A 26924-nucleotide genomic window follows, 5' to 3' on the forward strand; every position below is an offset into this window, starting at 1 on the left:
CTTGTCCCCCTGTGTCGCCTTGTCCCCCTGTGTCGCCCTGTCCCCCCTGTGTCGCCCTGTCCCCCCTGTGTCGCCCTGTGTCGCCCTGTCCCCCCTGTGTCGCCCTGTCCCCCTGTGTCGCCCTGTCCCCCCTGTGTCGCCCTGTCCCCCTGTGTCGCCCTGTGTCGCCCTGTCCCCCCTGTGTCGCCCTGTCCCCCTGTGTCGCCCTGTCCCCCCTGTGTCGCCCTGTCCCCCTGTGTCGCCCTGTCCCCCTGTGTCGCCCTGTCCCCCCTGTGTCGCCCTGTCCCCGTGTCGCCCTGTCCCCCCTGTGTTGAGAGAGGGGCATGGATATGGGTGAGAGAGGGGCACAGGGATGGGTGAGAGAGGGGCACAGGGATGGGTGAGAGAGGGGCACAGGGATGGGTGAGAGAAGGGCACAGGGATGGGTGAGAGAGGGGCACAGGGATGGGTGAGAGAGGGGCACAGGGATGGGTGAGAGAGGGGCACAGGGATGGGTGAGAGAGGGGCACAGGGATGGGTGAGAGAGGGGCACAGGGTTGGGTGAGAGAGGGGCACAGGGATGGGTGAGAGAAGGGCACAGGGATGGGTGAGAGAGGGGCACAGGGATGGGTGAGAGAGGGGCACAGGGATGGGTGAGAGAGGGGCACAGGGGTTGGGTGAGAGAGGGGCACACACAGACTGGCACAGGAGCATTAATAGATCCCTGAGATGGAATATTATTCTATTATAACCTTCAATACTCTCCTTCTGCCAGGTATCAGTGATCTCTCTCCTCTATATATCAGTACTCTCCATCTATAACAAACGCCTAGTAGGAGAATGTAACACTTGCCATATATAATATATATATATATAATGCTGCATTGCCTGTAGTTACTATTAGAGCGCTATTACTCTTGGGAATTAAAGGCCACATTTACTGATCTTTCAGTTTCGATACAATAATTTATTGCAATTCAGGCTAAAATGGGGCAAGTAAGCAGTGAGATACAAAAGTATTAGAAAGAAAACTATGAAAGATATCATCGTTACGTCCCACCTTTCCAGGTCCATAGGCAAAGGATCATTCTATGGAATGCATAGACTTTTATCTGCCCCCCTCCCCCCCAAACCCTCAGCGACTGTCAGCTCAGGGGCAAGTTCAGACAAAGAGGGTGTCAGGCCTTCAAATGTCATTTCCAGAGAAACCGACGCCTATATGAGGGTGCTGCTCTGTAGGGGGAGGCTTACTATGGCGTTGGATATGGTGGTAATGGTGCCCGACCCTTTGGGGGTCTTGTGAAGGTTCACTATGTCTACACTGATTGGCTCCGGCTGGTATTTCCTGAAGATGCTTCTCATGGTTGACTGGAAGTTGTTGGTGACGAAGCAGTAGACAATGGGGTCCATGCAGCTGTTGAGGCTGCTCAGGGTGACGGTAACATGATAAACCACAATATTGACATCCAGAGAAATGGAGGAGTTGATGCAGAGGATCACCTGACTTACGTGAAACGGCGTGAAGCAAACGGTGAAGATGATGAGGACGGTGATGAGGAGCTGCACAGCCTTCATGCGCCTCTCCCGGCTCTGGTTCATCAGCGTCGATCTAGACAAGGCCCACATGATCCGTAGGGTGTAGAACGTGATGATTATCAGAGGCACAAAGTACTCAAAGGCCGTCAGGGAGAAAAGCTGAAAGAGGCAACAGGACGGGTGGTTTATGGTGGTCGTCAAGATGGTGAAGGTGACAACGATGGCGAAGATCCAGATGCAGATGCAGATCAGTTTGGCGTAGTTGGGGTTGCGCCACCGCCGAGAGGCCTCCACCTGTACGATGGCCATGAAGCGGTCGACGCAGATGCAGGTCAAGAAGAGAATACTGCAGTACATATTGACAAAGTAGGTGAAGCTGTGCACAAAGTAGCAATACTTGCAGTTGCCCGCGCTGTAGTACATGACGATGCGCGTGGGCAGTGAGAGGCCGACCAGCAGGTCCGTCACCACCAAATTAATGGTATAAATAACGGATGTCGTTTTGGTCTTTGTCCGAAAGCAAAACACATAGATGGCCAAGCTGTTCAGTACTATTCCAACCAGGAAAATCAGGATATTGATGACCATCAGCGCTAGGGAAAGTCGGTAAAATCGGGTGTATAAAATATCGTCTGGGCTCTCTGGGTGGCCAACTGAGGGCACGTCGGCGTAGGGGTAGGTGCTGTTTGCCATCCGGACGGCTGATTTGTTGATGTCCACCGGCTTTTGGTTAAAGAGACACTCCATCGTTGGTCTGTGAAGAATGCAGGAAAACATTGGAGATGTTACTAGGACTAGGGTTGTAATAACGGGGGACTGGATGGGCGCCCCCCGGAGTTGTAGGCAGGAATAACTGAATAATTGGGGGATAACTGGGCATGTATGGGCGTGTAGGGTTGTAATAACGGGGGACTGGATGGGCCCCCCCCGAGTTGTAGGCAGGAATAACTGAATAATTGGGGAATAACTGGGCATGTATGGGCGTGTAGGGTTATAATAACGGGGGACTGGATGGGCGCCCCCCGGAGTTGTAGGCAGGAATAACTGAATAATTGGGGAATAACTGGGCATGTATGGGGGTGTAGGGTTATAATAACGGGGGACTGGATGGGCGCCCCCCGGAGTTGTAGGCAGGAATAACTGAATAATTGGGGGATAACTGGGCATGTATGGGCGTGTAGGGTTGTAATAACGGGGGACTGGATGGGCGCCCCCCCGAGTTGTAGGCAGGAATAACTGAATAATTGGGGAATAACTGGGCATGTATGGGCGTGTAGGGTTGTAATAACGGGGGACTGGATGGGCGCCCCCCCGAGTTGTAGGCAGGAATAACTGAATAATTGGGGAATAACTGGGCATGTATGGGCGTGTAGGGTTATAATAACGGGGGACTGGATGGGCCCCCCCTGAGTTGTAGGCAGGAATAACTGAATAATTGGGGGATAACTGGGCATGTATGGGCGTGTAGGGTTGTAATAACAGGTGACTGGATGGGCCCCCCCCCCGAGTTGTAGGCAGGAATAACTAAATAATTGGGGAATAACTGGGCATGTATGGGCGTGTAAGATAAATAGGGCCAAGATGGCGACACTACTGAAGTACAACTGGCTGAATACCACAGTATTAGTGGGGCTATCCCAGTACGTCCCCTCTGCTCCTCAATCCCAGGGAAAGTTTACAGGTAGGTTCCCCCTATACTCTCACAACTACATAGGGATGTCTATCCAATACCTGCCTACACTAAAGGAAACAAACCAGAAAGAAAATGCATCTAAAAATATACAAGATTATTGATTACCTTAGAAGCCACTGGCAGAAGACACAACTTGAGGTTCCTGGTTCTCAAGCCAACACAGAAGAAGGAGGTTTCCTGGACCCGGGTACCAACAGCATGGACCTTGCATGGAAGTGGAATGTTCCACCCACCCGTCAACTGTTAGACCCACCTGTCAATAATGAAGAGCCATTGATTATATCATGGCATATTCCCATCTGGCTATAGAACAAATAGATAAACCAGTGGCACTCAAAAGAAGTGAAGAAAAAGGCTGATGGGTCTTCTATGTGTATTCAATGAAATATAACCCAACTCAATGGAATATAACCCAACTCAATGGAATATAACCCAACTCAATGGAATATAACCCAACTTAATGGGATATAACCCAACTCAATGGAATATAACCCAACTCAATGGAATATAACCCAACTCAATGGAATATAACCCAACTCAATGGGATATAACCCAACTCAATGGAATATAACCCAACTCAATGGGATATAACCCATATTCAATGGAATATAACCCAACTCAATGGGATATAACCCAACTCAATGGAATATAACCCAACTCAATGGAATATAACCCAACTCAATGGAATATAACCCAACTCAATGGAATATAACCCAACTCAATGGAATATAACCCAACTCAATGGGATATAACCCATATTCAATGGAATATAACCCAACTCAATGGAATATAACCCAACTCAATGGAATATAACCCAACTCAATGGAATATAACCCATATTCAATGGAATATAACCCAACTCAATGGAATATAACCCAACTCAATGGAATATAACCCAACTCAATGGAATATAACCCAACTTAATGGGATATAACCCAACTCAATGGAATATAACCCAACTCAATGGAATATAACCCAACTCAATGGAATATAACCCATATTCAATGGAATATAACCCAACTCAATGGAATATAACCCAACTCAATGGAATATAACCCATATTCAATGGAATACAACCCAACTCAATGGAATATAACCCATATTCAATGGAATATAACCCAACTCAATGGGATATAACCCAACTCAATGGAATATAACCCAACTCAATGGAATATAACCCAACTCAATGGAAACTGACCCAACCGCCTGGGCAGATGGAGTGGACAGAATCAGGAGTTTGTCCATTGGTGGTGGGACATTTGTGGGCTACAAAGACTGTCTGGGGACATCATCGAAAGGAAGAAGGGAGCCTGAGTGCTTTCAAATATGCTGCTTGCACAGTCCCTGGTTTGATCTGATTGTTGGCTCTTGAGCCAAGGATTGGGTCATATCAAAGGCCAATGCAAGCTATAAGAACCAATGAGCCAAGGTCAGACTGGGCCGGCGGGGCACTGGCTGGCCTGGTGGGTCGGACCAGACTAGATCTCCACTGCAATCCCCCGGGCTGTTGATCTCCCTTGGGGTTGGGTGGGCAGCTGGAGGCCATTGAGGAGATGTGGGGCCCTTTGGAGGGTACTAGGCCCCTGAGGCAGCAGCCCTGGTAGACCCTGCAATGAGCTGATGTGGTCCTTCCCCAATGGGATTTTTCAACCTGCCAAATAAATATCTGGTCTAAAATAATACAAAGCAAACAAAAGGCTACGGACCATGCTGGCCTTTTAATTATGTAACTATGGCATTTGATACCCAGAGGGCACGGCTAAGGAACAGTATGGCAGCTCCCACCATGCAATACAGTTCCCTGCGTATAAACGCCCACCGTGGCTCATTAATCCCTAATGGGGTTAATCTGGTTAAAGAAAAAAGCAGATCTTAAATTGCGATTCTGATTATTATCCCTGAGCGGTGACAGCGCCCGGTGTTGGCTGTGATATGCGGCGGCGGATAAGCTCTTTATTTGGACTATCTATCTGCCGCCGCAGGACAGGGGTTTATCCCATCCCATTCAGCCGGCGAGGGCCATCTTGTCCTGTTTACAGTTCTGTCTCCGGCTGTTTATGTTCCCGCTGGGATTTATCACCGCTCTGATGAAGGCCCAAAGCAGCGGGATAGAAGGAGTTTAGCGCCGTGTAATTAACTATCCCCAGAAATTAGACATTTCATCCGCAGCTCTGAGGCCTTTGGCTAAATCCTAGCTTTGGGGGTCACTGCTGAAAGTGCCCAAATATGGTGCTACAAACGCCCGTCCTGAGACGATTTATTGCCGTGTATGTGAAATGTGGTGCAATGGGGATGAGCCAACTGCTTTATACTACGGGGTGAGCGGCGGGGACTTGACTCATCCTGCCAGTTACTGCTGATGAATAGAGCCAGGGCCACGTCTGTAATGAGGCAAAGAGGGGGGGGGAACCATAGCTGTGCTGGCAGTTTAGTGACTAAATGCCGCCCTATTAATTTTTTTAAACAGAAATGTGTTTGGTGTGGGGGGGGGGGGTGGCAATGGGGGCACAAATGCCCATGAATATAACTTTATAAGGGTGATATATAACTGTGTTATAATACAGGGTAGTATTTGTATCGGTTACTGATTGCTGTATATGTTACTCCTTGTAGAGTGTAAGCTCTTTTGGGCAGGGCTCTCTTCCCCTCTTGTATCGGTTACTGATTGCTTTATATGTTACTCCTTGTAGAGTGTAAGCTCTTTTGGGCAGGGCTCCCTTCCCCTCCTGTATCGGTTACTGATTGCTTTATATGTTACTCCTTGTAGAGTGTAAGCTCTTTTGGGCAGGGCCCCCTTCCCCTCTTGTATCGGTTATTGATTGCTTTATATGTTACTCCTTGTAGAGTGTAAGCTCTTTTGGGCAGGGCTCTCTTCCCCTCTTGTATCGGTTATTGATTGCTTTATATGTTACTCCTTGTAGAGTGTAAGCTCTTTTGGGCAGGGCTCCCTTCCCCTCCTGTATCGGTTACTGATTGCTTTATATGTTACTCCTTGTAGAGTGTAAGCTCTTTTGGGCAGGGCCCCCTTCCCCTCTTGTATCGGTTATTGATTGCTTTATATGTTACTCCTTGTAGAGTGTAAGCTCTTTTGGGCAGGGCTCTCTTCCCCTCTTGTATCGGTTATTGATTGCTTTATATGTTACTCCTTGTAGAGTGTAAGCTCTTTTGGGCAGGGCTCTCTTCCCCTCTTGTATCGGTTATTGATTGCTTTATATGTTACTCCTTGTAGAGTGTAAGCTCTTTTGGGCAGGGCTCTCTTCCCCTCTTGTATCGGTTATTGATTGCTTTATATGTTACTCCTTGTAGAGTGTAAGCTCTTTTGGGCAGGGCTCTCTTCCCCTCCTGTATCAGTTACTGATTGCTTTATATGTTACTCCTTGTAGAGTGTAAGCTCTTTTGGGCAGGGCTCCCTTCCCCTCCTGTATCGGTTACTGATTGCTTTATATGTTACTCCTTGTAGAGTGTAAGCTCTTTTGGGCAGGGCTCTCTTCCCCTCTTGTATCGGTTATTGGTTGCTTTATATGTTACTCCTTGTAGAGTGTAAGCTCTTTTGGGCAGGGCTCCCTTCCCCTCCTGTATCGGTTACTGATTGCTTTATATGTTACTCCTTGTAGAGTGTAAGCTCTTTTGGGCAGGGCTCTCTTCCCCTCCTGTATCGGTTACTGATTGCTTTATATGTTACTCCTTGTAGAGTGTAAGCTCTCTTGGGCAGGGCTCTCTTCCCCTCTTGTATCGGTTACTGATTGCTTTATATGTTACTCCTTGTAGAGTGTAAGCTCTTTTGGGCAGGGCTCTCTTCCCCTCCTGTATCGGTTACTGATTGCTTTATATGTTACTCCTTGTAGAGTGTAAGCTCTTTTGGGCAGGGCTCCCTTCCCCTCTTGTATCGGTTACTGATTGCTTTATATGTTACTCTGTATGCCCAATGTATGAAACCCACTTATTGTACAGCGCTGCAGGATATGTTGGCGCTTTATAAATAAATGTTAATAATAAATGATAATGATCAACTCACCCGGATTAACCCTTCCCTCACCCAGTCACCCCAGTAGTATCTGCGGTTTGTAATTTGCCCCTGAATTTCCGCTTATTCCCACCAGCAAACAGAGTTTGGGGCGCCCCCTGGCTGGGACTTTTTGAACTGTCCAGTAATGTTATTAATGGGTGAAAAAGAGTTAAAAATATAGGAAGGTATTTCTCCAACCCTAAACAGAACCATGGCAAGTAGTATTTGCACCCAAGGCAATACCATCTGCCCCAGCGCCATGGACTCAAACCCATCCCACCCAGTCACCCCCCGCACACCCCCACGCTTGCTCCACAAACCACCTTATTGTTTCCCACCTCAGTCTAAATGCCCCACATTTCTGGGCCTGGGTTCGGCTTTTTCTCCAGTGACCTGCTGGCCCAGTCTGACTCTGCCCCCCCTACTTGATTGGTCCCCACCCGCTGACACTCTCTGCTGCTGCCTAACCCTTTGCACCCCCCCCCCCCCCCCCCGTGCCTCTTCTGGAACATTCCCTTAAAGGTGTAGTTCACAGTGTGATGAAGACAATTTGCAATTGGTCTTCATTTGTTATTTTTATGGTTGTTCAGTTATTTTAGCTTTTTGTTCAACATCTCCCCAGTTTGGTAATTCAGCAGCTACCTGGTTGCTAGGCTCTTATTTACCTTAGAAACCAGGCTAAAAGCAACGGATCCCAGAGTGGCCCAAGGAATGGGAAGGAAAGGGCCGTACCATTAGTGATAAAAGAAGGGGAGATCGGCAATGGCCTCAACCTGTGCACCCCGTGCCTCTTCTGCCTGCCCCTAGATTGGGCCCTGCCATCCAAAAAAATAGAAGAGGCAACCCAGAATCCCTCAGCAGCAGTCAGAACATGGAGCGGGCTCCCCAGCAGAATGTAAGTGTGGCCTAGTTGGGCCGAGGCCAGAAAAAGCCCATAGAAAATAAATTTCCATTCCCTTGGTCAAAGAGGTGGCTATGGGGTGGGGTGGGGGGCAAAATGGAAGGAAACAAATAGTTAATAATTAGATTCAGGGGTGCAGGATAATAGGGTGTATGTTCCAAATGAATAGGGTATGTTTTCCCTTTAAAAATAGGGTTTTATTGTTTTGGCCCCTGTGACGTACATAAAAGGGGTTTCTGGGAGAGGGAACTGGGCTCTGCCTGGGCATCTGGTAACCAGTGACTCTGGGTCCATAGCAACCACCGGGCATGGGAGGAACAGCTCACTGAGGAGACTGGGGATTTGCTGAGTGACTCACAGTTTATATTTGTATATAAATATCAGCACAAATGGGCTAATAATGATTGATTTGTCGGCGTTCGGTAAATGTGACTCAGCGAGGGCATCGGAGAAGCGCGAGTCAGCAACGCGGATACTGAGGCTTCGTTCCAGAACGTTCCCTTAAAGGGGTAGCTCACAGTGTGATGAAGACAATTTGCAATTGGTCTTTATTTTTTATTTTTATGCTTCTTATTAAGCTTTTTGTTTAACACCTCCCCACTTTGGTAATTCAGCAGCTATCTGGTTGCTAGGGGCTTATTTACCTTAGAAACCAGGCTAAAAGCGAAGGATCCCAGAGTTGCCCAAGGAATGGGAAGGAAAGGGCCGTACCATTAGTGATAAAAGAAGGGGAGATCTGCAATGGCCTCAACCTCTCCCACCCCCCCAAATAAATCCCATTTGTCACCCCTGTCTCTCAGGTCAGTAGCTTGATACATAACACTAGACTGTACATAGGGTTTGGGTATTTAATGTGAATAGTGATGTAATAAAAGGAACGTGCTGGTCAGGGGGGTTCCTGTGAGTGACACTGGGGCTACTGGGTCCCTATAACCATCCGGCCCAGGGGGCACTTACACAAATACACCAATGGTCATTTATAAACGCTGGGCAGTAACCCATGGCAACCAATCAAATTGTTTTATTCATTGTTCCTCCTGCAGCTGGCTGGAAGCCCATCACTGATTGGTTAGTGCCGGTGTTGATGAATGAGCCCCGCTTGCCTGCCAAGCTCGTAGCAGAGATGTATCTGCCCCCCGTCTGCTTGTGGGGACACAATTCACTGCAATGTTAACACCCAGCGGCCGCGGCTCTTTACAAACGCACAATTATTATTGTTTTAGTGATTTACAGCTTTTCTGAGCAAACCCAAAAATAAAGTCTTTCCCTGAAGTGTGTTTATAGCGGGGCACTAAGATTAGCCCCAAAGTGCAGCGGGGTAACGTGGGGGGGTCACTGCCTAAGCGCAACAACACGGATAGGGGCGCCCAACTGTGATCCTCCTGCTGAACTACAACTCCCAGAATCCCCTGCCTGCAGGTGGTCGCAAACTACAACTCCCAGAATCCCTTGCCTGCAGGTGGTCGCAAACTACAACTCCCAGAATCCCTTGCCTGCAGGTGTTTGCGAACTACAACTCCCAGAATCCCCTGCCTGGAAGTGGTCGCGAACTACAACTCCCAGAATCCCTTGCCTGGAAGTGGTCGCGAACTACAACTCCCAGAATCCCTTGCCTGCAGGTGGTCGCAAACTACAACTCCCAGAATCCCTTGCCTGCAGGTGTTTGCAAACTACAACTCCCAGAGTCCCTTGCCGCAAGTGGTCGCAAACTACAACTCCCAGAATCCCTTGCCTGCAGGTGGTCGCAAACTACAACTCCCAGAATCCCTTGCCTGCAGGTGTTTGTGAACTACAACTCCCAGAATCCCTTGCCGCAAGTGGTCGCAAACTACAACTCCCAGAATCCCTTGCCTGCAGGTGTTCGTGAACTACAACTCCCAGAATCCCTTGCCTGCAAGTGGTCACAAACTACAACTCCCAGAATCCCTTGCCTGCAGGTGTTCGTGAACTACAACTCCCAGAATCCCTTGCCTGCAAGTGGTCCCGAACTACAACTCCCAGAATCCCTTGCCCGCAAGTGGTCTCGAACTACAACTCCCACCATCCTCTGACATCCAGCTGTTTTAAAACTTTTCAACTCTAGACCCTGTTATGTTAAAAATAAAATTTGGGGGCTATAAAGGTGGAAAAGGGACTAAATAAATTAAGACGAGAAGGGTTAATGGACATGTTGCTCTGCAGGATATTCTCATCCTATATAAATAGTAATAATCCCTCTCCTACCCTTTACTTTTCATCTTCCAGTTTGTGATGCACACTGTCTGGTTTCTAGGACAAGAGGCCCTAGTAATCAGCTAAGCAGTTAAAAAGCACTAAAATATACAAAATATTGAATAACTCCAAAAACTCTGAATCACATTGGCGCTGCATTTTCCCAGAGAGCCACCATTCAGCCCCTGTCTATTGTCTACTATAGGCACCATCTCTCCCTACTATACCTGCTATCCCACAGCCCCAGTCCCTTCCCAGAGGCTATTATCCCCCCACTGCTACTATAGGCACCATCTCTCCCTACTATACCTGCTATCCCACAGCCCCAGTCCCTTCCCAGAGGCTATTATCCCCCCACTGCTACTATAGGCACCATCTCTCCCTACTATACCTGCTATCCCACAGCCCCAGTCCCTTCCCAGAGGCTATTATCCCCCCACTGCTACTATAGGCACAATCTCTCCCTACTATACCTGCTATCCCACAGCCCCAGTCCCTTCCCAGAGGCTATTATCCCACTGTTACTATAGGCACCATCTCTCCCTACTATACCTGCTATCCCACAGCCCCAGTCCCTTCCCAGAGGCTATTATCCCCCCACTGCTACTATAGGCACCATCTCTCCCTACTATACCTGCTATCCCACAGCCCCAGTCCCTTCCCAGAGGCTATTATCCCCCTACTGCTACTATAGGCACCATCTCTCCCTACTATACCTGCTATCCCACAGCCCCAGTCCCTTCCCAGAGGCTATTATCCCACTGCTACTATAGGCACCATCTCTCCCTACTATACCTGCTATCCCACAGCCCCAGTCCCTTCCCAGAGGCTATTATCCCACTGCTACTATAGGCACCATCTCTCCCTACTATACCTGCTATCCCACAGCCCCAGTCCCTTCCCAGAGGCTATTATCCTCCCACTGCTACTATAGGCACCATCTCTCCCTACTATACCTGCTATCCCACAGCCCCAGTCCCTTCCCAGAGGCTATTATCCCCCCACTGCTACTATAGGCACCATCTCTCCCTACTATACCTGCTATCCCACAGCCCCAGTCCCTTCCCAGAGACTATTATCCCCCCACTGCTACTATAGGCACCATCTCTCCCTACTATACCTGCTATCCCACAGCCCCAGTCCCTTCCCAGAGGCTATTATCCCCCCACTGCTACTATAGGCACCATCTCTCCCTACTATACCTGCTATCCCACAGCCCCAGTCCCTTCCCAGAGGCTATTATCCCACTGCTACTATAGGCACCATCTCTCCCTACTATACCTGCTATCCCACAGCCCCAGTCCCTTCCCAGAGGCTATTATCCCACTGCTACTATAGACACCATCTCTCCCTACTATACCTGCTATCCCACAGCCCCAGTCCCTTCCCAGAGGCTATTATCCCCCCCACTGCTACTATAGGCACCATCTCTCCCTACTATACCTGCTATCCCACAGCCCCAGTCCCTTCCCAGAGGCTATTATCCCCCCACTGCTACTATAGGCACCATCTCTCCCTACTATACCTGCTATCCCACAGCCCCAGTCCCTTCCCAGAGGCTATTATCCCCCCACTGCTACTATAGGCACCATCTCTCCCTACTATACCTGCTATCCCACAGCCCCAGTCCCTTCCCAGAGGCTATTATCCCCCCACTGCTACTATAGACACCATCTCTCCCTACTATACCTGCTATCCCACAGCCCCAGTCCCTTCCCAGAGGCTATTATCCCCCCACTGCTACTATAGACACCATCTCTCCCTACTATACCTGCTATCCCACAGCCCCAGTCCCTTCCCAGAGGCTATTATCCCCCCACTGCTACTATAGGCACCATCTCTCCCTACTATACCTGCTATCCCACAGCCACAGTCCCTTCCCAGAGGCTATTATCCCCCCACTGCTACTATAGGCACCATCTCTCCCTACTATACCTGCTATCCCACAGCCCCAGTCCCTTCCCAGAGGCTATTATCCCCCCACTGCTACTATAGGCACCATCTCTCCCTACTATACCTGCTATCCCACAGCCCCAGTCCCTTCCCAGAGGCTATTATCCCCCCACTGTTACTATAGGCACCATCTCTCCCTACTATACCTGCTATCCCACAGCCCCAGTCCCTTCCCAGAGGCTATTATCCCACTGCTACTATAGGCACCATCTCTCCCTACTATACCTGCTATCCCACAGCCCCAGTCCCTTCCCAGAGGCTATTATCCCACTGCTACTATAGGCACCATCTCTCCCTACTATACCTGCTATCCCACAGCCCCAGTCCCTTCCCAGAGGCTATTATCCCACTGCTACTATAGGCACCATCTCTCCCTACTATACCTGCTACCCCACAGCCCCAGTCCCTTCCCAGAGGCTATTATTTATGTAGTAAATCATCTCTCCCTGTTGCAGCGGATGATGATACAACGGAAGCTGTTTGTGTTATGTTCCAAGGATCTTCTTTAGCTGAAATATTTACTTTAACACGGAGACGCACATTTTTGGTTATTTACAGGAGCAGAGAATAAATGGAGAGAATCAGTAGCGGTGACATCCGCACAGCGTCCAGAACACGGAAATTTGGGTTCCGATCTGCTACTTGTAAAACTTACTCTCTAAACAGAATGTGACGTAAACTGGAACAGAAGGCGCTGACGCGGAATCTAATGTGAGAATTCCCAAGATCTGCGTTCAATCTGCAAATTGTATAAATGTTCCGGTGTTTAAATGAAAAGTACGAGAATCCGGACAGAAATGGCTCATTCGGGACATTGTTTCTCACACCATAAATAGCACCTTATTATTATTAACATTTATTTATAAAGCGCCAACATATCCCGCAGCGCTGTACAATAAGTGGGTTCCATACATTGGGCATACAGAGTAACATATAAAGCAATCAGTAACCGATACAGGAGGGGAAGGGAGCCCTGCCCAAAAGAGCTTACACTCTACAAGGAGTAACATATAAAGCAATCAGTAACCGATACAGGAGGGGAAGAGAGCCCTGCCCAAAAGAGCTTACACTCTACAAGGAGTAACATATAAAGCAATCAGTAACCGATACAGGAGGGGAAGAGAGCCCTGCCCAAAAGAGCTTACACTCTACAAGGAGTAACATATAAAGCAATCAATAACCGATACAAGAGGGGAAGAGAGCCCTGCCCAAAAGAGCTTACACTCTACAAGGAGTAACATATAAAGCAATCAGTAAACGATACAGGAGGTGAGCCCTGCCCAAAAGAGCTTACACTCTACAAGGAGTAACATATAAAGCAATCAGTAACCGATACAAGAGGGGAAGAGAGCCCTGCCCAAAAGAGCTTACACTCTACAAGGAGTAACATATAAAGCAATCAATAACCGATACAAGAGGGGAAGAGAGCCCTGCCCAAAAGAGCTTACACTCTACAAGGAGTAACATATAAAGCAATCAGTAAACGATACAGGAGGTGAGCCCTGCCCAAAAGAGCTTACACTCTACAAGGAGTAACATATAAAGCAACCAATAACCGATACAGGAGGGGAAGAGAGCCCTGCCCAAAAGAGCTTACACTCTACAAGGAGTAACATTTAAAGCAACCAATAACCGATACAGGAGGGGAAGAGAGCCCTGCCCAAAAGAGCTTACACTTTACAAGGAGTAACATATAAAGCAATCAGTAACCGATACAGGAGGGGAAGGGAGCCCTGCCCAAAAGAGCTTACACTCTACAAGGAGTAACATATAAAGCAATCAGTAACCGATACAAGAGGGGAAGAGAGCCCTGCCCAAAAGAGCTTACACTCTACAAGGAGTAACATATAAAGCAATCAGTAACCGATACAGGAGGGGAAGGGAGCCCTGCCCAAAAGAGCTTACACTCTACAAGGAGTAACATATAAAGCAATCAGTAACCGATACAAGAGGGGAAGGGAGCCCTGCCCAAAAGAGCTTACACTCTACAAGGAGTAACATATAAAGCAATCAGTAACCGATACAGGAGGGGAAGGGAGCCCTGCCCAAAAGAGCTTACACTCTACAAGGGGAAAGGGTTGAGACACAAGGGGTGGGAATGGGCAAGACCAGAATGTTAGCACCGGTGCCTGCCCCTGACACCTTACAAAATCTATGTTAAAGGGGAAGTTAAGCCTTTTTTCTCCATTTTGAACCATTTTGGCCCCCAAGACTCCCCCTCACAGCAACAAGGGAGTCAAAAAGCCCAGGGGCCATAGAGGAACTGGGTCACAAGAGCAAACTGAACTGGATGCTGTAAATCTGACCCATCCAGCCCATAAATTATTGTCACACACTGCGTCAGACCATTAGCTTGTTGCTCAAGGCAGGGTTGCTATTAGCAGTGGGGCCCCAGGGCCTCATCCAATGGAAAAACATTCCCCTTATGTGCATTGTTACATCCCAGATCCAGCAAGCCGTGCCACATTAAACCCAAACCATTCATGATCCGACGAAACCCATTACAGGTATAGGACCCATTATCCAGAATGCTCGGGACCAAGGGTATTCCGAATAAGGGGTCTTTCCATAATTTGGATCTCAACACCTTAAATCTACTAAAAAATCAATAAAAAATTAATTAAACCCAATAGGGCTGCTCTGCCCCCAATAAGGGGTAATTATATCTTAGTTGGGATCAAGTACAGGTACTGTTTTATTATTACAGAGAAAAGGGAATCATTTAACCATTAAATAAACCCAATAGGGCTGTTCTGCCCCCAATAAGGGGTAATTATATCTTAGTTGGGATCAAGTACAGGTACTGTTTTATTATTACAGAGAAAAGGGAATCATTTAACCATTAAATAAACCCAATTGGACTGTTCTGCCCCCAATAAGGGGTAATTATATCTTAGTTGGGATCAAGTACAGGTACTGTTTTATTATTACAGAGAAAGGGAATCATTTAACCATTAAATAAACCCAATAGGGCTGTTCTGCCCCCAATAAGGGGTAATTATATCTTAGTTGGGATCAAGTACAGGTACTGTTTTATTATTACAGAGAAAAGGGAATCATTTAACCATTAAATAAACCCAATAGGGCTGTTCTGCCCCAATAAGGGGTAATTATATCTTAGTTGGGATCAAGTACAGGTACTGTTTTATTATTACAGAGAAAAGGGAATCATTTAACCATGAAATAAACCCAATAGGGCTGTTCTGCCCCCAATAAGGGGTAATTATATCTTAGTTGGGATCAAGTACAGGTACTGTTTTATTATTACAGAGAAAGGGAATCATTTAACCATTAAATAAACCCAATAGGGCTGTTCTGCCCCCAATAAGGGGTAATTATATCTTAGTTGGGATCAAGTACAGGTACTGTTTTATTATTACAGAGAAAAGGGAATCATTTAACCATTAAATACACCCAATAGGGCTGTTCTGCCCCCAATAAGGGGTAATTATATCTTAGTTGGGATCAAGTACAGGTACTGTTTTATTATTACAGAGAAAAGGGAATCATTTAACCATTAAATACACCCAATAGGGCTGTTCTGCCCCCAATAAGGGGTAATTATATCTTAGTTGGGATCAAGTACAGGTACTGTTTTATTATTACAAAGAAAAGGAAATCAGTTTTAAAATTCTGAATTATTTGATTAAAATGGAGTCTATGGGAGACAGACTTTCCGTAATTCCTTTCTGGATAATGGGTTTCCGGATAAGGGGTCCAATACCTGTCCCAATCTACATCCCTTAATTCTCACCTTTGCGTCTCTTGGGCCCCAAGAGACCTAAATGTGCATTTTGTGGGTCTCAATTGGGGAAGGGGATGTAGGAACACACGGTCAGGAGCAGGGCGATTGGCATTGGGCATGGACATGCTGCCACAGGTCGGTCCATTGGGGCCCCATTCCACCCAGGGCACCTTCACGAGGGCCCATGTGATCAGTGGGGACCCCTTGGGGGGCCTGCTAACTTAGTCATATGCTAGGAACCCCTGCCTGGGGTACCCCTTTACCGCCCTGAAGCGACTCCCATGGGGAATATTCATCACAATGCTTTAAGAATGATTCAGGCAAGGATATTCTTAGAATATTTACTCACCTTTAATGTAACTCTATCTGGTTGCTAGGCTTTATGAATGTAGCAACCAAGAATTGGTTAGAATGAAAAAATGGGTAATCACTAATAAAATTAAATTGTATCTTTAAAAGAGTGGCAGGACTGGGATTTCTGTATTTTTCCCAATAAAACCTTTGCAGAGGGAACTGCTGGTCTCATCCAATGGCATTTCTGCACCAGACTGGACCTTTCCACTACGGTCTGACTTAGCGGCAGATCAAAAATGATTTGTACCAGGCCGGCCGGGCCAAAAATAAATGGATATTTTTACTGGACGAGGCCAGATGGAAGACTTTAAATTGTTTCTCATGTCGTTAAATAAAAATACCCCAGAGATGCACCCTCAGCGAGTCTAAACAACATGGAACCGTGGGTATTTTTATCCGGAGAAAGGCCCGGCACGCCTGTCTGTGAATACTTGTGTTGGAGCAGATTTCCTATGAATTTCCATAGGCCGCTGAATACACAGGCGCAGTGATTGGGTGGGGGCAGCATTTAATAGGAACCCTTTGGTGGTTAGTATATTACTTATGAACTGGCAAGAAACTGGCACCGTATCCCCGTTCCCTGGGACCTGGAAAATGCAAAACTAATAAACGCTCCCAGAAGTTCTTTTTTTTTTTATACCCACAAAATGCACAATTCTCAGAGTTTCAGTCCCGAGGGTATCTATACGGGAAATAATGCTGAGTTTACTAAGGGATAGCAGTGCTATAAGAGAATTCCAAAACAACAAGGGGTCCTTATGAGCCGAGTGGCTGAGATGTGATGCCCGCTAATGGCACGGTGTGGGGCGGGCACATTATGACAGGCAAGGAGATTAGTTGCCCACAACAAATCTTCTCTATCAGGGGCAACTCATCTCTCCAAGGGCCCTCCTTTCGAATCAACACATATGTTTTCCCACGAAAGTCACCCAAAGTTTCCCCGCAAGCTCATCCGGCTTGTATCTAGGCTGAGCATTGGAATGTTCATAGGTGCAGCTCAATCTGTTACTAAATACTGATAGGGCTGTGCCAACCTGTACCACCAATAAAGCATTATAATAATCACCTGGCTGTGCCAACCTGTACCACCAATAAAGCATTATAATAATCACCTGGCTGTGCCAACCTGTACCACCAATAAAGCATTATAATAATCACCTGGCTGTGCCAACCTGTACCACCAATAAAGCATTATAATAATCACCTGGCTGTGCCAACCTGTAGCACCAATAAAACATTCTAATAATCACCTGGCTGTGCCAACCTGTACCACCAATAAAGCATTATAATAATCACCTGGCTGTGCCAACCTGTACCACCAATAAAGCATTATAATTATCACCTGGCTGTGCCAACCTGTAGCACCAATAAAACATTCTAATAATCACCTGGCTGTGCCAACCTGTACCACCAATAAAGCATTCTAATAATCACCTGGCTGTGCCAACCTGTAGCACCAATAAAGCATTCTAATAATCACCTGGCTGTGCCAACCTGTAGCACCAATAAAGCATTCTAATAATCACCTGGCTGTGCCAACCTGTAGCACCAATAAAGCATTCTAATAATCACCTGGCTGTGCCAACCTGTACCACCAATAAAGCATTCTAATAATCACCTGGCTGTGCCAACCTGTAGCACCAATAAAGCATTATAATAATCACCTGGCTGTGCCAACCTGTACCACCAATAAAGCATTCTAATAATCACCTGGCTGTGCCAACCTGTACCACCAATAAAGCATTATAATTATCACCTGGCTGTGCCAACCTGTACCACCAATAAAGCATTATAATTATCACCTGGCTGTGCCAACCTGTAGCACCAATAAAACATTCTAATAATCACCTGGCTGTGCCAACCTGTACCACCAATAAAGCATTCTAATAATCACCTGGCTGTGCCAACCTGTAGCACCAATAAAGCATTCTAATAATCACCTGGCTGTGCCAACCTGTAGCACCAATAAAGCATTATAATAATCACCTGGCTGTGCCAACCTGTAGCACCAATAAAGCATTATAATAATCACCTGGCTGTGCCAACCTATAGCACCAATAAAGTATTATAATAATCACCTGGCTGTGCCAACCTGTAGCACCAATAAAGCATTATAATAATCACCTGGCTGTGCCAACCTGTAGCACCAATAAAGCATTATAATAATCACCTGGCTGTGCCAACCTGTACCACCAATAAAGCATTATAATAATCACCTGGCTGTGCCAACCTGTACCACCAATAAAGCATTCTAATAATCACCTGGCTGTGCCAACCTGTACCACCAATAAAGCATTATAATAATCACCTGGCTGTGCCAACCTGTTGCACCAATAAAGCATTCTAATAATCACCTGGCTGTGCCAACCTGTACCACCAATAAAGCATTCTAATAATCACCTGGCTGTGCCAACCTGTAGCACCAATAAAGCATTATAATAATCACCTGGCTGTGCCAACCTGTAGCACCAATAAAGCATTATAATAATCACCTGGCTGTGCCAACCTATAGCACCAATAAAGTATTATAATAATCACCTGGCTGTGCCAACCTGTAGCACCAATAAAGCATTATAATAATCACCTGGCTGTGCCAACCTGTACCACCAATAAAGCATTCTAATAATCACCTGGCTGTGCCAACCTGTACCACCAATAAAGCATTATAATAATCACCTGGCTGTGCCAACCTGTACCACCAATAAAGCATTATAATAATCACCTGGCTGTGCCAACCTGTAGCACCAATAAAACATTCTAATAATCACCTGGCTGTGCCAACCTGTAGCACCAATAAAGCATTATAATAATCACCTGGTTGTGCCAACCTGTAGCACCAATAAAGCATTCTAATAATCACCTGGCTGTGCCAACCTGTACCACCAATAAAGCATTCTAATAATCACCTGGCTGTGCCAACCTGTACCACCAATAAAGCATTATAATAATCACCTGGCTGTGCCAACCTATACCACCAATAAAGCATTATAATTATCACCTGGCTGTGCCAACCTGTAGCACCAATAAAACATTCTAATAATCACCTGGCTGTGCCAACCTGTAGCACCAATAAAGCATTCTAATAATCACCTGGCTGTGCCAACCTGTACCACCAATAAAGCATTCTAATAATCACCTGGCTGTGCCAACCTGTAGCACCAATAAAGCATTCTAATAATCACCTGGCTGTGCCAACCTGTACCACCAATAAAGCATTCTAATAATCACCTGGCTGTGCCAACCTGTAGCACCAATAAAGCATTCTAATAATCACCTGGCTGTGCCAACCTGTAGCACCAATAAAGCATTATAATAATCACCTGGCTGTGCCAACCTGTAGCACCAATAAAGCATTCTAATAATCACCTGGCTGTGCCAACCTGTACCACCAATAAAGCATTCTAATAATCACCTGGCTGTGCCAACCTGTAGCACCAATAAAGCATTATAATAATCACCTGGCTGTGCCAACCTGTACCACCAATAAAGCATTCTAATAATCACCTGGCTGTGCCAACCTGTAGCTCCAATAAAGCATTATAATAATCACCTGGCTGTGCCAACCTGTACCACCAAAAAAGCATTATAATAATCACCTGGCTGTGCCAACCTGTACCACCAATAAAGCATTATAATTATCACCTGGCTGTGCCAACCTGTAGCACCAATAAAACATTCTAATAATCACCTGGCTGTGCCAACCTGTACCACCAATAAAGCATTATAATAATCACCTGGCTGTGCCAACCTGTACCACCAATAAAGCATTATAATAATCACCTGGATGTGCCAACCTGTAGCACCAATAAAGCATTCTAATAATCACCTGGCTGTGCCAACCTGTAGCTCCAATAAAGCATTATAATAATCACCTGGCTGTGCCACCCTGTACCACCAATAAAGCATTATAATAATCACCTGGCTGTGCCAACCGGTACCACCAATAAAGCATTCTAATAATCACCTGGCTGTGCCAACCGGTACCACCAATAAAGCATTCTAATAATCACCTGGCTGTGCCAACCTGTAGCACCAATAAAGCATTATAATAATCACCTGGCTGTGCCAACCTATAGCACCAATAAAGCATTATAATAATCACCTGGCTGTGCCAACCTGTAGCACCAATAAAGCATTATAATAATCACCTGGCTGTGCCAACCGGTACCACCAAGAAAGCATTCTAATAATCACCTGGCTGTGCCAACCTGTACCACCAATAAAGCATTATAATAATCACCTGGCTGTGCCAACCTGTACCACCAATAAAGCATTATAATAATCACCTGGCTGTGCCAACCTGTAGCACCAATAAAGCATTCTAATAATCACCTGGCTGTGCCAACCGGTACCACCAATAAAGCATTCTAATAATCACCTGGCTGTGCCAACCTGTACCACCAATAAAGCATTCTAATAATCACCTGGCTGTGCCAACCTGTACCACCAATAAAGCATTATAATAATCACCTGGCTGTGCCAACCTGTAGCTCCAATAAAGCATTATAATAATCACCTGGCTGTGCCAACCTGTACCACCAATAAAGCATTATAATAATCACCTGGCTGTGCCAACCTGTAGCACCAATAAAGCATTATAATAATCACCTGGCTGTGCCAACCGGTACCACCAATAAAGCATTTTAATAATCACCTGGCTGTGCCATCCTGTAGCACCAATAAAGCATTATAATAATCACCTGTCTGTGCCAACCTGTAGCACCAATAAAGCATTATAATAATCACCTGGCTGTGCCAACCTGTACCACCAATAAAGCATTATAATAATCACCTGGCTGTGCCAACCGGTACCACCAATAAAGCATTCTAATAATCACCTGGCTGTGCCAACCTGTAGCACCAATAAAGCATTCTAATAATCACCTGGCTGTGCCAACCTGTACCACCAATAAAGCATTCTAATAATCACCTGGCTGTGCCAACCTGTAGCACCAATAAAGCATTCTAATAATCACCTGGCTGTGCCAACCTGTACCACCAATAAAGCATTATAATAATCACCTGGCTGTGCCAACCTGTACCACCAATAAAGCATTATAATAATCACCTGGCTGTGCCAACCTGTAGCACCAATAAAGCATTCTAATAATCACCTGACTGTGCCAACCTGTAGCACCAATAAAGCATTATAATAATCACCTGGCTGTGCCAACCTGTACCACCAATAAAGCATTATAATAACCACCTGGCTGTGCCAACCTGTACCACCAATAAAGCATTCTAATAATCACCTGGCTGTGCCAACCTGTACCACCAATAAAGCATTATAATAATCACCTGGCTGTGCCAACCTGTACCACCAATAAAGCATTCTAATAATCACCTGGCTGTGCCAACCTATACCACCAATAAAGCATTCTAATAATCACCTGACTGTGCCAACCGGTACCACCAAGAAAGCATTCTAATAATCACCTGGCTGTGCCAACCTGTAGCACCAATAAAGCATTATAATAATCACCTGGATGTGCCAACCTATACCACCAATAAAGCATTCTAATAATCACCTGGCTGTGCCAACCTATACCACCAATAAAGCATTCTAATAATCACCTGACTGTGCCAACCGGTACCACCAAGAAAGCATTCTAATAATCACCTGGCTGTGCCAACCTGTAGCACCAATAAAGCATTATAATAATCACCTGGATGTGCCAACCTATACCACCAATAAAGCATTCTAATAATCACCTGACTGTGCCAACCTGTACCACCAATAAAGCATTAAAATAATCACCTGGCTGTGCCAACCTGTAGCACCAATAAAGCATTCTAATAATCACCTGGCTGTGCCAACCTGTACCACCAAACTACCAGGCTTCTTCCCCCCATTTAAAACATGTGCACCCACCCCACAATGACATAACAAAAGGGGCGGGGCATGTTGGTTGCTCGCCTATAACAAGCTGGAAGAGATAGCCGACAGCGTTAGGTTGCGGGCGGGGAGCTTTTCCAGTAACAATAACAATAAAACTGGAGCCTCACAGAGCAATAGTTTTTGGTTGCCGGGGTCAGTGACCCCCATTTGAAAGCTGGAAAGAGGCAGAAGAAAAAGGCAAATAATTAAAAAACAATATCAGAATGGGAAAAAAGAATCACGGGGGGGGCGGGGGGTTCTTGCCACTGATGTGCCTTTCCTACACACATGGGGGAGGAAATTCCCATTGGAGGGGCTTGCAGGGGCTGCTGGGAATTGTAGTTCAGTGTAGCTCAGTGGCTATTTCAGATGAGCAAGTGAAGTGCTTTGGAGCCATAAGAATAAACTTCTCACCCCCCCGCCAGACAGTGCCAGACAGTGCCAGACAGTGCCAGGGGGATCAGAGCCTACAGGATGGGAAGGGCACGTTTGTCTTATCTGCAGGTCGCCAGGCACCAAACACTTTAAACAATAAGCGCCCATCCATTGGCTGCCTCGTTTGTACATTGCTGTAAACAAGTTAATTACCCGCGCTGTGTTTTCCTTCCATCTTCCTGTCCAGCAAGGTGCCCCACTCATACTCTCTATTTAGAATTCCATATTTGCCTTTCATTTTCCGGTACAACTTGCACTTTATCTGCCCTGAGGCTCTTCTGCTGCTGCATTTCCCCCAAATGGAAAGGATAAAGGGCAAGTAAACCCTATCTATTGGCTTTATGTAATGTACACATGTGGGAGGTACCATACTGCTTCCCTTTTCTCATTGGCTAACACTCATTTAATGGCCAAATGTTGTTAGTGGTCTTGTAACTCATAGCCAGGGCCACCATTAGGGGTGTAAAGGGGGTATATGGCAGTCAGGGGTGCCAGCTGTGGGGCTTGTAAGGAAGTGGGTGGGGCTTGAATGTGATTTTTGTATAATTAGGGGCAAATCAGGAGCATAGCCATGGGTGCAAGGGGTTTGTTTGCCATTGATGCCCCATTTTACTTGTTGGCAGGGCCCACATCCTACCCCAGTGGGTCTAGGTGACCAGCGGATAATAATTGTGGCCCACGGGGGGAGTCTGTTAACTTACTAGTATGTGGTTCCATAGTTACTGATAGCGGCCCTGCCCATAGCAACCAGTGCATTTGTTTTTCTGTTGCTGGTGTCACTGACTCCCGGCAACCAGACAACATTTTTAGTATCGGGTTGGGGAGAGGCTGATAGTTGAAGTTAAGTTGAGCAACAAAAGAGCCCCCTCCAATATCCTTCCTTGAAAATGTCAATAAATAGGAATAGGCAAACCTGCCCCCATACCCCTGATCCAAATCTGGCACCCCGAGTTTGGTGCCGACAGGGGGCTGAATTACTTCTCAAACCTTCCGCTGTCTCTGGGCAACCCCCGAGCTATGCCAAGGGGCCCAGGGGGGCCCAAAACATCTCCATGTCATGTGACCATAAATAAAGGGACTTTTTCCATTGGATCCCAGACAAGGAGATTTCTGCACTGCACCCATCTACACAGTCATTTCTACGTTATTTGAAGCCCCCCCAGTACCCCAGATTGTCCCAAATCATTCAAAACCAACCCTAACTAAGCCAAGAATCCCCACCAGATAAACTAACGCCCACAGCAGTTGTTACCGGGGAATCTCACATTAGAACCTACACAGAAATCGCACCGGAACCTAAGAACTAAAGGCGACCCAACTTGCCCAGGTCCCAACAGTCACTGCAGGATATGTACAGCACCCAGCAATACTAAGGCATATACAGTCACTCAGTTAATGCCAACGGAACCGCCAATTCTGCCATTCACTTTCAACCAAATGTAGTTCAGCAACTGTAAGAACTCGCGGTTACCCTCAAAACCCAACGGTGCCATGAACCCCAATCAGGGATATACAAATGTCCAGCCATAAGGCTCATTTCCCACCCAGTCTATTCCAGAGAAACCCAACATAAAACCCAGTTGTACATAAATCCACACAAACTCATATCTTGCCCACAGTATCCCTACAGTGCCAGCTATCCGGCAATAACCAGACTGTGCCAAGGAGCCTACAGACGGGCATATCACAGCATATATATATATATGAGATCATAATAGATGCTATGCTTTACACTTTGACATTAATATGATGAAAAGGACAAAGTTTACCCGGGTCTAGTAACCCATAGCAACCAATCACCAGGTGACATAAACTAGTTAGAAGCCACTGAAATCTCCATTTTATTAAGATGAAAAGGTATAAGTGCCCCTCTCCAGTTGCCCCACCTAATGCTGGGGACCCAGGGCATATGTTTTATTCATACAGGAGGGGGCTACCATATTGCTTCAACACAACACAAGAAATAGTGAACAATCTGCACCATGTTATGCTGCCACAGCGCCCCCAGTGGCCAGTTATCATGGAACAGGTAACAATGCTATACACACAAGTGCATAATCCTGCTTTTCACATACCTAACGAGGGTAGGGCCCCTTTTAATTGCTGTAGCGGAAATTGGGCTCATAGTAAAATATGAAAAAGCGCCAGTTAGAGAACAGGAGGAGGAAGGAAGAATGTAAATAAATAGGAGTGAGCGAAAGATCAGAGGGGCAGGGAGGATGCACAGTGGGGTCGGACAAGTACGGAGCTTCCTATAGGACTCGGTCCTACTGTGCCTTTAATAGCAATAAACAATGAGATCCTGACGGAGAAGCCTACGGGGGGTTGGACATTATTCCCCTTAGTTACAAGCCCCCGGTTCTATTAGAAAAGCTTTGGGTTATCAGTGGGTTGCTGGGAGTTGTAGTTGTACATATATATATATATTGGCATATACTGAATATATCAGACAATTTACTTTCTTATCTATGTTATGAGTTCCCTGATGATATTATCCCTGTCCCAGCGGAGCTTACAAGTGGGGCTTATTAGCACGACTACGGAGAACACCAGCGTTCCCACAGACATGGTGAGAATATGTCAGCTTCTGGTTGTTAGGGCCTGTGACCATGGCAACCAGAATGGAGACTAAGTGGCCAATTTGTCATTCCCTATTTAACATTTCCTTTATTTGTTTAAAGGGCAACTAAAGGCTGATAAAGACATAGATTGTTTTAATTGTTGTCATGGAAAAGAGCTGGTGTTTTACTAGCAGTTTTATGATATATAAAACACAGCCCCCTAGTGTACCCCCACCCCCACCGGGGGACCCCCCTTACATTCTGCAATTAGTGCATATAGGGTGTTCCGGCAATACAGGAGGGCTGCACCGGTGGAACCCGGAATTATAAAGTAACCAATGTTTCTAATGGTCATTAGTTACCCTTTAAATAACAAACCAATGGCATTTATGGCTGCGCTGCATTTAACCCTTTAGGTAACACAGAATCAAGAAGAAACGCATGGAAACTCCAAGGTGGGCTTCTTTGTGAATACAGAGGCTAATCATTTATTTATAACATACACAATGTAAAATGAGAAGCCTTTAGGTGTTGTGCAACTACAAGTCCCACACAGTTGCCCAGGGTGCAGGGAATGGAGGTTAAGGATTGTCTAAATCCTCAGGTTGGACATCTTGGATCTACAAAAACAATCCCAGTACTACAACTTGTCCCAAATGCTATGAATATGGTTAAAATATATTTAATATAACTTGAAGTTTAACCCTTGCTGGGAAAATCCATTTGTACCACATTAAAAAATAACCAAAATGCTGGGAAGAAAAAGTTAAAAAGAAACAACATCACCCGTTCTACCAATAAGAACTATCCAGACTAACCCTTGCTACTTGGTTGCTAGGGCCACTGATCCTGGCAACTATCAAGTTAATATTTTACATTGGAAAGGAACAGAACGGAAAGACAATGTATATGTTTATATGTAGATATATAAATACCAGTTGCATAATGGCTTATATTATTGGCATCTATAAGATAACAGATTTTATGGTCAATTTACCCTTTAATCGTGTTACCCATTCACTATGAGTAGGCAGATAGTATGTAGGACCCAGTACAGACTCACACACATTTACACAAACCCTCTTGCACCCACTAATGGGGGGCTCCCCTGGCTCCCAAATAATAGACTATGGAACCTGTGTCCCCCCGGGGCCCCGGCAGTCACAGCGCAGGATACTTACAGGCAGTGGATGGGACTTGGCCGGACAGATGTTCCCAATTCAGGAGAGGAATGACACAGAGCTCACTCCCCGACTCGCAGCTCCTCGCAGTCTCCTACAGGAACCAGACCTCTTGGTTTACTTTGACTTTGACGTCAGTTGTTTCCCTTGCTAACTATGGCTAAAGGCAGTCCTTAAATGACTAAAAAGAAAAGATAGTGTGTTGTGCACAGCAGGGGCTCAGAGCCGGCACTGTCTGGTCCCCAGGACCCCCCAACCTGTGACTGGCCAACTGCTACTGGGCAATAACTCCCAGTGGCCTTCAGAGCTGGGCAGACACTGACTGAGTAGTACTGGGGTATTCTGTGGTACAAACAGGGCAGTGTATGGGTCCTGCTGAATTGTGCTTAGTACAGGGGAATCCCTATGTGCCATAGTTTTATGGTATCTCTCTGTACAGGCTATGAGCAAACTTAGGGGGCTGTTCCTGCTGAATTGTGCTTAGTACAGGG

At 46.2% G+C, this 26924-nt stretch overlaps 1 protein-coding gene across 1 annotated transcript; it reads right to left on the reverse strand.

The window, feature by feature from the left end:
- Positions 1–925: 925 nt before the first annotated feature.
- Positions 926–26515, reverse strand: gpr20 (G protein-coupled receptor 20). Its single transcript, XM_002934467.3, has 3 exons — positions 26434–26515; positions 3314–3461; positions 926–2269 (listed from the first exon to the last, which is right to left on the reverse strand). The coding sequence occupies exon 3, from the start codon at positions 2260–2262 to the stop codon at positions 1195–1197; it is 1068 nt and encodes a 355-aa protein (XP_002934513.1). The 5' UTR covers positions 2263–2269; positions 3314–3461; positions 26434–26515; the 3' UTR covers positions 926–1194.
- Between the last annotated feature and the right edge of the window lie 409 nt (positions 26516–26924).

The sequence above is a fragment of the Xenopus tropicalis genome, chromosome 6 (assembly GCF_000004195.4).
Source record: "Xenopus tropicalis strain Nigerian chromosome 6, UCB_Xtro_10.0, whole genome shotgun sequence".
Classification (NCBI taxonomy): domain Eukaryota; kingdom Metazoa; phylum Chordata; class Amphibia; order Anura; family Pipidae; genus Xenopus; species Xenopus tropicalis.

Bases quoted from the DNA above. Each gene is read 5' to 3' on its own strand.
- gpr20 (XM_002934467.3), bottom strand. From the start codon at position 2,262: ATGGAGTGTCTCTTTAACCAAAAGCCGGTGGACATCAACAAATCAGCC.